Source organism: Eutrigla gurnardus (assembly GCF_963514095.1).
Source record: "Eutrigla gurnardus genome assembly, chromosome: 12".
Classification (NCBI taxonomy): domain Eukaryota; kingdom Metazoa; phylum Chordata; class Actinopteri; order Perciformes; family Triglidae; genus Eutrigla; species Eutrigla gurnardus.
In genome coordinates, this window is record NC_139926.1 from 4,736,970 (window position 1) to 4,750,308 (window position 13,339).

A 13,339-nucleotide genomic window follows, 5' to 3' on the forward strand; every position below is an offset into this window, starting at 1 on the left:
AAAGAGTACAACTTTAGCTCAAGATAATAGATTTCTATTTGTCCTACAACAGTCTGCGGGGACCCAAGGGATATAGCAGCCAGATATAGTTCGAGCAAAAATAATTGGTCTAAACAAACAAAATAAAAAATATAGTCACACATTGAAAGGACAAATTATAAGGGGATATATGGGTGAGGGCGCCTCCAAGCGAAGGCGGAAGTATGCAAGACTTAATTCTCTCGCTTCAGGGTGACACTTCCGGGCTTGGCCCCCTGTTCGTTTCCTGACTCGGTGAACCTGACAGTAGCCGTCGTCCGGGACCAACTACCGTTGAGGGTTGCAGTCATGTCGGCAGCTGCTCCGGGTACCAGCAAGGCGGCCCACAGCGATGTGGCCGCGAAGAAGAAGAGGGGACCCGGTGCCCTGGCCACGGCCTACCTGGTCATTTACAACGTTGTTATGACAGCGGGGTAAGTAGCGTGATTCCTCGTGCTAATGCTGCTCTGGTTCAGTGTGTGCGAGCGTGTATGTGTGTACGTGTGTATGCGCGCGCGTGTGCGCGAGTCAGTATGAGTGAGTGCTGTTGAGCAAGACGGCACTAAATAATGGGAGCATGATTTCCCTGTGGTAATATTACACCGCTATTTTTGGATTATGAATCTGCTAATTGTAGGTAGTTATTAACGCAGCCGTGCTAGCATGCTGTATGGTGGAATAACTTCCCAACGGCTCATGGAGATTAACGCTAGACAACCACCTGGCTGCGTGAACGCTCACGTTAATAGTGAGTGACGGGTCGCAGCAGCGGACAATACATGACATGAAGACAGATGGTTTATTGTCTGCAGACAGTTGGGCTGTATTTACAGCAGACAGTGAGCCATTTTATCTTGCATTGCCATGCTAGTGCTTACAGGGCAACGATTGAACTTGAGTTGTAGTCACAGAAGTTAAAAAATGAACCAAACGATACAGCATCATAAAGGGCTGAGAGAGCATCTTGTGCATTTTCACTTTTTCAACATTTGTATATACATACATATGTATATATGGGTTGCAGTTTTCCTAAAATGTTTTTGATGGAAGACAGTTTTATAGCTGTAGAAAGGTATCATACGTATACTTGTATGTTGAGTAAGAAAAGAGTGATTGGATTTTGTTTTTTACCCTTTGACTCGAGTTCACATCATTATGATTCTGGTGCCGTCACGTTAATCACTATAAATGATCACTGTACTAGATCTAAAGTACTGTAATTGCTCTGCATAGGTCATTAAAACTAAGAAAACAGTAGTAGATCCAACTGTGCAGCAGAGATTATTCACATAATTCAACGTCCGCTAAAACAAATTTACTATTGGAATTTTCTGAATGTGTTTCAAATGATCTGAGTTGGATTTGCATGAAACGTTTTCTAACCTGGATAACGGGCTGTAAATTTACAAAGTAATTATCTTGAACCCTTAAATGAGAGATCTCTCAGTATGCCTTTATTACACTGACTTTTAGACTGTTGCACAACTGAATGGTGGGCGTTGTTTGCTCTCTGTTCCAACCAGTTAGGTCACATTGCCAGCGCCGCGGTATTGATGGCCACACAGGGCCTGCTTTGTGTCACCCACATGTTTGGGTGTCGTACATGCACGCCAAACACGGTACTGTCTGCATTCAGATGCTGCACAGCAGCCCAGCACAAGTGGGGAGTTTCTGCCCAACTGGTCCTGGTGTTGATATTCATCAGGTCTGAACTGGTCCTGGTGTTGATATTGATCAGGTCTGAACTGGTCCTGGTGTTGATATTGATCAGGTCTGAACTGGTCCTGGTGTGATATTCATCAGGTCTGAACTGGTCCTGGTGTGATATTCATCAGGTCTGAACTGGTCCTGGTGTGATATTCATCAGGTCTGAACTGGTCCTGGTGTGATATTCATCAGGTCTGAACTGGTCCTGGTGTGATATTCATCAGGTCTGAACTGGTCCTGGTGTTGATATTGATCAGGTCTGAACTGGTCCTGGTGTGATATTCATCAGGTCTGAACTGGTCCTGGTGTGATATTCATCAGGCTTCCTGCAGCAACACTCTGACAGCTAGTGCCTCCACATGCACTGCAGCTGACCTCTGACCTCCACGTCGAGGGGGACAAGCTCATTCTGAATGATGTAATGCATTACATCACAATATTGTTATATTTTTACTAGATTAGATTGAATGTAATGGGAAAAAAACTGTTCTCCACCCATATAAACTTTAGACGTAGTTTTATATATTATAACACTTAAAATAAATATTAATAATGGCAAGTTTTTTTTATACATATAACACATTTCAGCCACAATGCAATTCAAAGGACTTTACATAAAACCAAATAGTGCAAAAGAAACCCATAATAAAAAGTTATTAAGATTTCAAGAAAACAGAAAATAAAAAGGAGCTAAAATGGAATAAGACAACTATAAAACACAAGAATAAAAGTTACAATGCAGTGTCGGATATGATTTGATAAACGGCAGCAAACTGAGAAATTGTCTTTTTAAAGGTGTGATTTGCAGTCGACCTTCTGGGAGTTTGTTCCAGATATATGGTTCACAGAAATGATGTACTTGACCAATATTGGATAATTAAACATATGTCCATGTTTGTTTATATGTCAGCATATATGAAAAAATAAGTTGCCTTGCAGACAGTTATGTTCAAGGGCTGCATTTTCATACATGTCTGACCTTCATTCTTCTTTCTACAGGTTTAATACAGTATCTGTTTGTTTGTATTTTCTTTAACTATCATCTTTGGTAATAAAGTTTCTCGTTGAACTGTAAAATATCCTGCCAGATACATATATTATGTAAACAAATACATTTATTGTATATTGAAATCAGTTTTCTTAAATTATAAAAAATAAAGGAAGAAATCCAGTATCCGATGCTCAAAAATCCTTGTATTTTTTCCAGTGGTGAATGGTAATTTGTACTCAATATTAATGATATCGAAGCTCTTACTATATTGTTTCAGACTAGATGTTTTCAGTACTGTGACTCTTTGTTCTGCTCTCCAGGTGGCTGGTGATCGCGGTGGGTCTGGTCCGGGCTTACCTGGCCAGAGGGAGCTACCATGGGCTGTACTACTCCATAGAGAAGCCTCTCAAGTTCTTTCAGACCGGAGCTCTTCTGGAGGTGAGACCAACACAAAGGGCTGGCCACTACATTTCATTAAATGTTGCAATACAACATCCAATTTATATATGCAGATATTAGGGAAGCAACAATTAGCTTTGTTTTTAGCTCTCAACTAACCCTTTTAGTATTTGAATGATTTCAAAGCACTATTAGGATCACAGATGCATCTATTGGACGAGAAGAACATGAGTGAAGGATTTGTGGAGAATCACTATGAGGATTTTGGTCTCTTCATGATTAAATTAATCAGCAACTATTTGGTTTACTACAGTATTACTCCCAGTTTCAACTACTACAAAAATCATCAAGTCAACAAGAGCTGTCTGAGTCCGGCTGCGTCGCTGAGTGTTTTTCTGATCTGAAGGTTCTAGCAGAGTGAAATGAGCTGGAAGTATGAAGTCGCAGCCTCAGTGAGAGCTGGTGGAATTCTCCAGATGCTTCCTATCTGACCCCTTCAGCATGAGCAACACTGGAGCATCCTTTACCACAGCAGAGGAGGGAACGCCTCCCACAATTCTTTGTAGCAGCAACATTTAACGGCCATAATATCAACCGTTGCTGTTTTATAGAACAGTGTGGATACATTGCGGTAGAAAATTGACCTTGCTCTGTAATAGTTGCTTTCTGCGTGAAAGTTCTCATGAAAAAAAGTTTGGATAAAAATGTATGTGTGAGTTAATTCCACAAAGTGAGGCACATGTGTAAAAGCCGTTAGGAGGCGTGATTCTGTGTCCGACAGGCATTTTTACTTGAATTATAGCACCATTCTCTGTGTTCTACATAAAGCTGGTAAATAAACCGTCTGCCGTGTGAGTGCAGGTGGATTCTCTGAGCACCACAGTTTTGTTTTCCTTTCTAAGTTCTGCTCCACATCTTTCTTTCACCTCATGACGTTTTCCGTCAAGGAGAAGTCTGTTTTCTCTGTTGTGCTGCAGCGTTGGATGTGGAGTGGTGGTCTGTTATCTGGTGTATACGGTGTTCGCTATGTCCACTGTAACATAGCAGCATGTAGGCTACACTATGTTAAAGGCACAGAACCACTGAAGATTTGACAATGACTTTGTGTAACATTTCAAGCAAAAATAGTGGCCCAGAATGTTTGCTCTAAATGAAGTCCACTACTGAATAAGGTAAAAGCCAGCTGTCCAGGTTGTGTTGCTCATTCACACTCATACAAACACAGAGAGCCGTGTGTTTGATGCAGAGGCCGAGCAGCATGAGGTGTTGCACTGATCCTGTCCAGACTCACTGGGATCACCGAGAGCACACCGAGTTTAGTTTAGCGTCTTCATCCGCGGAACAACGTGTGTGCACTGAACTCTACCGCCACTCAGTGGGCTTATCTCCACAATGGGCAAGCACACTATGGCAGTGTTTGTGTTGATGTAGAGAAATGAGTTAATTAGTAATCACATGTTTATAGGCATACACACAGGAAATATAACATAATAATAAATCATCTAAGCAGTGGTCCTGACTTCCAGAAGCATACTGAGTAATGTTTTTCTCTTCCCTTCACAGATCCTGCACTGTGCTGTAGGTGAGTGTCTTCAACCTTCACTGCTCTCTGTTAGACTTCAGTCTTCCAGGTCACTTCAGATACAGTAACCCAAACACCTTTACTAGCCTGGCCCTGTATCTCTCACTGCACATTTAATTTAACTTCTCGAGTTGTACCAAAGTATAATAAATGGATCTTGTAGATGGAACACAAGAGAACAATGGAGATGAGTGTTAAATATGAAGGAATTCACATTCCATTGAATGTTATTTATACAGCCCAATATCACACATCACCCTCAGAGGGCTTTAAAATCTGTGTAAACCTTCCTCAGTGGTCAAATATAATGTGTGTCATTTTCTCCAATCATAATAAGCTACAATAATTCAGCTTGGGCCAGTTGAAGGCACGCTGCCACAGTACACACCATCAGGATGGCACCACCTCCGCCATATTTTGTGCAGGAAAAACCCTGAAAATGTCCCCGTGTGAATCTGAACTTTAATCAATGATGGTCAAAGTCCTTTTCAGATATCAGAGAGAGTTTTTATTGGACGAATCTCATTTTGGAGACACTTTACCTTCATCTTAAATCAAATTCACTTGTGTGAATGATGTTGCTTTCAAATCCCACAGGGCATACATTTAATTTACCACAATGTCTCCAATAAAGCTCTAATCATTTTTGTCGCTGGCTTTTGGGACCACTGCCAGCCGATTCCCTGGTTTGCTAGATTTAAATTCCCAGGTTCTCTGAAGCGCTCCAGATGTGTTTGCAGATCTCTCCACTCATTGTGACAAGTCCGATAGCAGCGGCTTGTATCTTCGATTCTTTTTTTGTTGATTGCGTTTGTATCTCAGATGTAAATATGTACAGAAAGAGAAGCCTTTCATCGCTGAAGTGTTTGCCAAAGAGAGAGGCTGTTGGCTCTCGTGGTGTTAGTGTGTGATCAGAGCCCCCAGGTCACAGTCCAGTCCCTTCATTATCCAGCATGAATGGAGGATTATCTGGACTCCACTCAGAGCACACACACACACACGCACACACACACACACACACACACGCACACGCGCACAAACACACACACATGCACACACACACACACACACACGCACACACACACATACGCACACACACACACACACGCACACACACACATACGCACACACACACACACATGCACACACACATGCACACACGCAAGCACACACACGCACACAAACGCACACACACACGCACACACACACGCACAAACGCACACACACGCACACACACACACACACACACACACACATTAATATCTTGTCCACTGTAGTCAGAAGCAAAGTATTTCCTGTTTTGTGGACGTAACTTTTTTTTTTAATTATTTTAATATTTAAATTTAATTTCTAACCCTGACTACAGCCAAGCACCTGATCATAAAATGATGAAAAAATGAAGCTCATAAAGGGGAAGGAACAACAACAAAAATGAAATAGAAAACCCAACATTTTCTTATTTATACTGTATCCATATAGTTGGATCCGTACAGTGAGTACAGCTTATTGATAATTGTTAGGTTATTAATGTCAGACCACGTCTTCTGCTGGAAAACCAGATAAACAATCAGAGAAGACGTCCAGATGATCCATCTTCTTGCTTGCATGTGACAACGCTACTATAGAACTGTCACTGTCTGGCTCCGCCCAACAAGTACGTCTTCGCTGTTTACAAACTTACAAACGGTCTGTACATTACAACATTAATAATTGGTAAAGTCATTCATTTTTCCTCTATCAACCTCATTTAAATGACACTGTAACTACACATCACTTACACAGACATTATTTCAGGAACGTTTCACTATATTTAGGATTCTTTTAGTATGTTTGGCTACAGACCCAAACAGACCCGTGGGCAGAATGGGGCATTACTGATATTCAAACCAGGGTTGCAAATAACTGAACTTGGAATATCAGTTGATATGTTATTGTTTTTCCAATTAATCTATTGTATTGTTGTTGTTTTTTAATTTATTGTTTTGTAAAGTATAAACTGTACAAAACACTAAATCTTTAGTTCAAAGTAGAGGTTTGTCAAAACAAAAAGTCCAAAAATGTAAACCTTTAAAGCAGAGAAAAAGCAGCAAATCCTCATATTTGAGAAGCTGGAGTCAAAGGATGTCTGGAGGTTTTTTTTTCATTAGATCATAAATCAGTATGTTTGGCTTTTCTCAATCTCACTTGGTGACTAAATGCCTTGTATAGACTATGATCTTTCATTGTTTACACTTTGATACACATGCATGTCATGTTGTACATTCCTCTATGAAGGAGAGCCAGTTTAACGTCATGGAGTGACAGCAGCAGGAAGGGAATGCTGCGTTTTTTGCAGTTTATGTAAACTTTGAAATTCAATAAAAAGAAGTAAAGAAAATGAGTCCTTGAAGACGGTGAGAGCCAGTGAAATCATTCAGTATATTCTCATCCACATATGTGTTCAGTGTGGCCGGTGACTACCAGTACTCCTGCATACATCAGGCCTCTTGTGCTGTGTTCACACCAAACCAGAAGTGAATATTTTGTTTGTGCCATTGCAAACAAATTCAATGCAAAGGCGTGAAGAGATGCAAATTTGAGGCGTGAATCAGGTGAACATGTGTATCCACGCTGAAATAATTCAACTCAAGCAGGGCCTGAATGTGAATGTCACTAAAGCCTGTCGTCCTGTCGTCACTGGATCAGAAACAGAGGAAACAAACGTTGTGTCCTGTGTCTGTCTTATATAAGTCCGTGTGTTTTGTCTCCCAGGAATCGTACCGTCCTCTGTGGTCCTGACTGGTTTCCAGGTCATGTCCCGGGTCTTCCTCACCTGGGCCGTCACACACAGCGTCAGGGAGGTACGGGGACTTCTGCTTTCTAACGTGCACACATCAATCAGGCTTGGGATATGTCAAAGGTTGCATTCCTGTTGAACAGTGATGATGTACCGTTTGCCCTGTTGCTAGATCGGAGAGGAGTACATGTGTAAGTAACGTCAGACGGTCTCGCAGGAATGAATCCTACTTTTAGTGTCGTGAATAACAGATGTATCGGCTTTGTGTGTCTACTGCACTGACATTTTTCTCAAATTGGTCTCTTCCCCTTCTGTGTGTGGAAACTATGTGATTGGAAGTTAACATCATATTTGCATTGGTTTTCCCCTAATGTCTGAGGATGGTGTGCTCTGAGCATCTGAAACAAACAGCATGTTTCTGCGATGAGAAGTCTGGATGAGCTGCTGCAGCATGATGTAAGCCGTGTGACCCCCGTCCTCATCCTGTGTGTGTTAATGCTGCAGGTGCAGAGTGAGGACAGCGTGCTGCTGTTCGTCACAGCCTGGACCGTCACAGAGATCATCCGCTACTCTTTCTACACCTTCAGCCTCCTCAATCACCTGCCATACCTCATCAAATGGGCAAGGTAGGACACCCGACCTGACACGCTTACTGTCATTTCTAGGGCCCGGCCGGGTTATCGCCTATTTATCCTGCCGTTATAAGCCTACAGCAGATGTGTTCTACCGTGCTGTCCAGATGCAAGACATTAATTTTTAATATAGAATGTGCTGCTAGACTAATTCAGAACATGGTGTCATTGTCAGGTGGCAACCTCCTGTTCTAAAAAGTGAACCCTGAGGTGCTTCAAACTTGAATTATTTCTACTGGCCATCAGGGGGCGGCGACTCTGAGAAAATGACTCTACTTCTCACTTGATTTATGATCTCGGTAAACATTATAAACATGAGTTTATGGTCTCAATCTCTAGTTTCAAGTAACATAAAGCAGGGGATGCTTCAGGGCGGGGCTTCCTTGTGATTGACAGGTTGCTATCATGCTACCAATGCAGGTAGCTACTAAGATGACTTTGACACTTCATAATAATAATAATAATTCCATCCCGACTCGGACCCTGTACCTTCACTGTGATTGAGAAGCCCTCCGGACAACTTAGCATGAGCATGTCAGTAGATATCTGTCTTTGACATAATGTCACTGTGACCTCTTCACATTCTGCTCAAAATGTTGGTTCATTTGTTGTTTGGAACTAAAATTCTTCACCGATATTTCACCAAAAACTGTGTAGAAAATCTCTCTGTGTCCAACATCCAAATGTACATCCCTTATCTGCCCCCTGGGATTCATCCTGTGCACCCTCAACCAAGGCAACAGTTGTTAAGTGCCTCCCTCCACGCGACCTTTGTTGCTAGGCAGCAAATGAGACATTGGTATTTGATTTTCAGTTTGAGTTGCACCCTGAGAGGCAGAAAAAAGGCAGTGCATCCGTGGAAAATCCAGTGAAGGATCAGAGAAAACAGCCGCTGGGTTCGGAAGAGACTGAACATTTTATTCTCTTTGATTTTCATTCTATCTGCAGAAGAAAAGCCGCTCAGTGAATTTCTCATGTGTAATTGGGATCTTTCTCTTCTAAGGGCCTGATGCTTCAATAGTTCTGTGATTAAAAATGAAGAAGTGTACGGAGGCCTTTTTAGTTGATGTTTATTTTATAGTTTGGGATGTAATAATGTATATCATGGTGTGTGATTTGTGTCAGCTGTTTGCTCCACCTTCAGCTGCATTACAATTTGGGGGTTTTGTTTGTGGTTTTGGGATTTAATACTGTGAGTGCAGCCTCTTAATTATTACTTTAAAGTGTCTCCGTTAGCAGTCGGAACAGGCACGACGTCTTCACATGCATGCATAGTTTGGTGTCTTTTCTTTTATGGACAGCGTTGACATGCACACTTATATTCCACTAAAATGAGAATATTGTACATGTAAACAGCATATTCTGTTTGGATGTTCAGATTTCTGAATCGCCACCTTAGTGTGGGAGGGAGGGATGAGGGATTTGTGTGACCCTGGGGGCTGTATTGTCAGGGGCAAGAGCTGGTCTCCCAAGGCAAAGCGGTCCCAGTGGAGGGCCAGACTAAGAGCGATTCAGGGAACCTTGTTGAAACAGCCTGTAAAGGGCTGCGTTAATTCACCTGGATTAGGGAGACCGTGGGCCCTTCCTGGAGCTAGTCCAGTGAGCGTCGTGTGGCCGCTGCCCTGTGGCTCCACCACCCGCAGGTACAGGCATCAGGGTCGGATGCTATGCAACCTGGGCGACGAGCAAGGGCGGGACCTGGACGTGCCGATCCCTGGCCAGACTCTAGGGACGTGGACTATCACCTCTTTGTTGGGGAAGGAGCTGGAGCCGGTGTGCAAGGTGGAGCCGTCCCAACTAGATGTGGTTGAGATCGCCTCCATGCGTGGTACTGGTTCTGGAACCAAGCTCCTGGAGAGGGGCTGGACTCATAAGGCCCGGCTCAGCAACAAGATGTCGGCGTTTTCCCCAGAGCATCCCCAGTTGTGTGTTCATATACTCCACACAGCAGCTCCGCGTACCTTCTTGAGTCTCTAGGTTTCATCCTATACTATAGTTGTGCTGGGGACTACAGCGTTCATGTGGCAACGATGGAACAGCCTGGCTGATTGGGAGGAAGAGCCTGCCTGGTGAACCGTGTACGAGCACAGGGAGGTCAGTGTACTTGGTACCAGAACACCCGAGGCCAAAGGTCAATGTCGGGTAAAGAGAGGAGCAGAGCTGTCAAGTGATCGACCACCTGCTATTGGTTTCATGTACAAGGATACAAATTGCTCATTTGTCTTGTGTTGCTCATCATGAAAACAATGTCAATGGGAAGTTAATCATCATTTTCTTGGCAGACATGAATTAAACGCATCCATGTAGCGATGCGACGGCGTTGAGTTGGTTTATTAAAAGCAAGTTATGTCCAAACCATGCATTTTTAGACCACTTTTATCCATCGTTTGGTGTTCTTCACCCAAGTTTCCCTGACAAGCGAGTGTTTGTTTTAGTGGGAAGCAGATGTTTACGTTCAAGTTTTTAACGAGCCAATCTTTGACATTTCCAGCTGGACTGGTTGACATGCAGTACGTTGGTGCTGCAGTGAACCAGTAAAGGGCCAGTCCCCATTATCTACAGTGTTGTGCTGGGCCTCCTACCCCTAATGGTGCAGACAGTGAATAATGAAGAGGTGTTATTTCTCTGCTGCAGGTACACCTTTTTCTTTGTGCTGTATCCCATGGGAGTGACTGGAGAGCTGCTCACTATCTACGCAGCGCTGCCGTTCGTGCAGAAGACGGGCCTGTATTCTGTCACTCTGCCCAACAAGTACAACTTCTCCTTCGACTACTACACCTTCCTCATCCTCGTCATGATCTCCTACATCCCCCGTAAGTCAACAAGCTGGCGTTACTTATCTTGCGGTGAGATTAAAGCAGGCACACAGGTGCATTCGGTAAGAATTCATATCAAATCTCAAATATACAGAAGTTCACTGCCTCTACCAGAGACAGGAAAGAATAGATATGTATCCAAACATCATGACAAGAAGCAGTATATTGTGCAGGCGTACCTAATAAAGTGGTCACTGAGTGATGCTGTTCAAGGCTGAAAGAAACATCTAATTACGATTATTTTGACTGATATGATTTGGGATCTGAGAGGGAATCCTGATGTAAACATCGTTCTTCTCATTTTCATTGAAAAACTTTCAAAGATCATTTACGAGGACCCATTATGCTTTTCTGCTTCTTGTTTTTAATTTTGTCTGATATATGGTTTTTCCTCCAAATTGTCCAAAAAGAGTTCCTCTCCAAAACACATTTAGATCCTGAATTGATTCAAACGACTCGATTAAAATCTCGCCTTTTCTTCAGTAATGTGATGATGTCACCAAGTAACACATTAGCATAATAACTGTCCAGCCGCTAGTTTGTCCCATGAGCATGGAGTCCCATGTTATATGGTGATATAGACATGTAGAGGAAGAATAATCTGGTTATGGTGAGGAGGCGGGACATTTCTGACCAACCACAACACAGTGAGCAGACTGGGCTCTTCGGGAGGGAGGAGCAAGAGAGGCTGAGAAGGGCTGCTGCAGCACAGCCTGATGGGAAAATAAATGAAAGCATGTAAACATGTTCTAGTAGGAAGCAGAAAAGGAGTTTTGTTACAAGAAAAAGATGAGAAAACAGAACCAGTGTATCATTCCTGCAGGTCATTCTTTGAATAGCTTCAGGAGGAATGTAAACGGCAGCTGCTGGGTCGTGGAGGAGCCTTAGGTCCTAGCTGGGCTAGGACCTAAGGCTCTTCTGTCCAGTGGAGGATGATGGTTTCGGGGTCCGCTGCTCTAAGACCAAGCATCACACTTCCTTTACCGATAATGAGCTGGTCAAATGATCAAATGTGATCCTGTTAGAAACATGATCATGGTGTGGTTTTTGTGGTGATCTTTACCAAACGAAGCTGTTTTCATAAATCAGTGGGATATGTTGTGTAGGCCAGGACGTCTGTGCAAACACTTCAGTCACTGTTTGAAAGTTGCAGTCGGTCGTATTACGATTTGGATGAAATTGGGGTTTAATTGTGCAGCCGTGATGCCGTTGTTGTTCATACAGCGCTGACATACTGGTCTCCCTCTGCCCCCCTTCCCAGTCTTCCCCCAGCTTTACTTCCACATGATCCGACAGAGGAAGAAGGTGCTGGGTCCCGTAGAGGACTACAGCAAGGTGGAGTGAGCCCGGCAGCGATCACCCACATCTGATGAAGAGAAAAGAAACCAAAACAACTCACAGAAATCACGTCTGCTTCAAGAAGTCTGTTTTCAAACTGGCAGGAGATTTCAATTAACAAGCAACTTTTATTTTATTTGTCCGGGTTGAATAGATGCTCACGAATCATGAACAAACGTTCTTTTTTTGTTGTCTTTATTTGTGAACAAGCTGCAGTTACTTGGGTCGGGTCAGGGAGCGGGCAGCGCGACACAAACCCGTTGAGCTGCCGCGTGAGAGCCGAGCAGAAGTCGGTCACCGAACCGAACCATGCACTGATAGAAGGCTTTTAAATGTCACTATAGAAATAGATTTTTCACCTCCCCGTGGATGAACCCTTTTAAGAAGCGGCGCTGCTTTTACTGCGACGTAGAAAGAATAATGTGAAGTCTAGTGCTGAACCTAGCTTGTCGGTTTGTTGGTGCAAACTGTGGTCCAGATTTGTCATTTTTCTTTTTGTCTTTTTTTCATTTATTTCAGTTCGAAGTTTAATTACATTCCTAATTTAGTTGAATAAACCTTTTCCATCCTGTGCTTGCATGGTTTTCTGTCTGTTCCACTCGTTGGTTTGGTGTTTGGATGTGGTTTTGACTTCAGTCTCCGTTCTCAGCAGTCAGACAAGCGTTCCAGTGATTCCTCATCCTCGATGTTTAGTTGGTTTATACTAATATATAAATATTTATATTAATAACCTGAAGTAGCCAGTGTGTTTGCCCATCACTCATCCATACCTCATCATGTCAATTCATTTTCTTTTCTTTTTTTGTCTGTTCAACTACATTTTTAGCTCCAATAAAGTGTGCTTTATAACTCATCTAAATTAGAAGAAGCACACTTTCATTCGAGCTTTATTAAGCTCTCTAATTCCTTACAGATGTCAGTGTGTCTTAAAAATGCAATCCCGTCTCCTGGTGGGAGCCCCGTGTTTGTTGGTTTAAAAATAGTTTGTGATGCATCAAGAGCAAACATATTCCACAATAAAACACGTTTCCTGTGAAATTGTAATTCAACGCAGCTTCGTTGTCTGGGATGGAATTTATA

At 42.8% G+C, this 13,339-nt stretch overlaps 1 protein-coding gene across 1 annotated transcript; it reads left to right on the forward strand.

Annotated features, from left to right (window-relative positions):
* Positions 1-265: 265 nt before the first annotated feature.
* Positions 266-12,830, forward strand: hacd2 (3-hydroxyacyl-CoA dehydratase 2). Its single transcript, XM_084023845.1, has 7 exons — positions 266-452; positions 3,037-3,154; positions 4,679-4,697; positions 7,449-7,537; positions 7,978-8,099; positions 10,740-10,918; positions 12,183-12,830. Exons 1-7 carry the CDS (start codon positions 328-330, stop codon positions 12,263-12,265), a joined length of 735 nt encoding a protein of 244 aa, XP_083879971.1. The 5' UTR covers positions 266-327; the 3' UTR covers positions 12,266-12,830.
* Positions 12,831-13,339: the final 509 nt, after the last annotated feature.

Excerpts from the sequence above, each read along its gene's own strand:
- hacd2 (XM_084023845.1), top strand. The coding sequence starts at position 328 with ATGTCGGCAGCTGCTCCGGGTACCAGCAAGGCGGCCCACAGCGATGTG. Across the intron at positions 453-3,036 it reads AACGTTGTTATGACAGCGGG|GTGGCTGGTGATCGCGGTGG; the intron begins GTAAGTAGCGTG and ends TCTGCTCTCCAG. Across the intron at positions 10,919-12,182 it reads CATGATCTCCTACATCCCCC|TCTTCCCCCAGCTTTACTTC; the intron begins GTAAGTCAACAA and ends CCCCCTTCCCAG.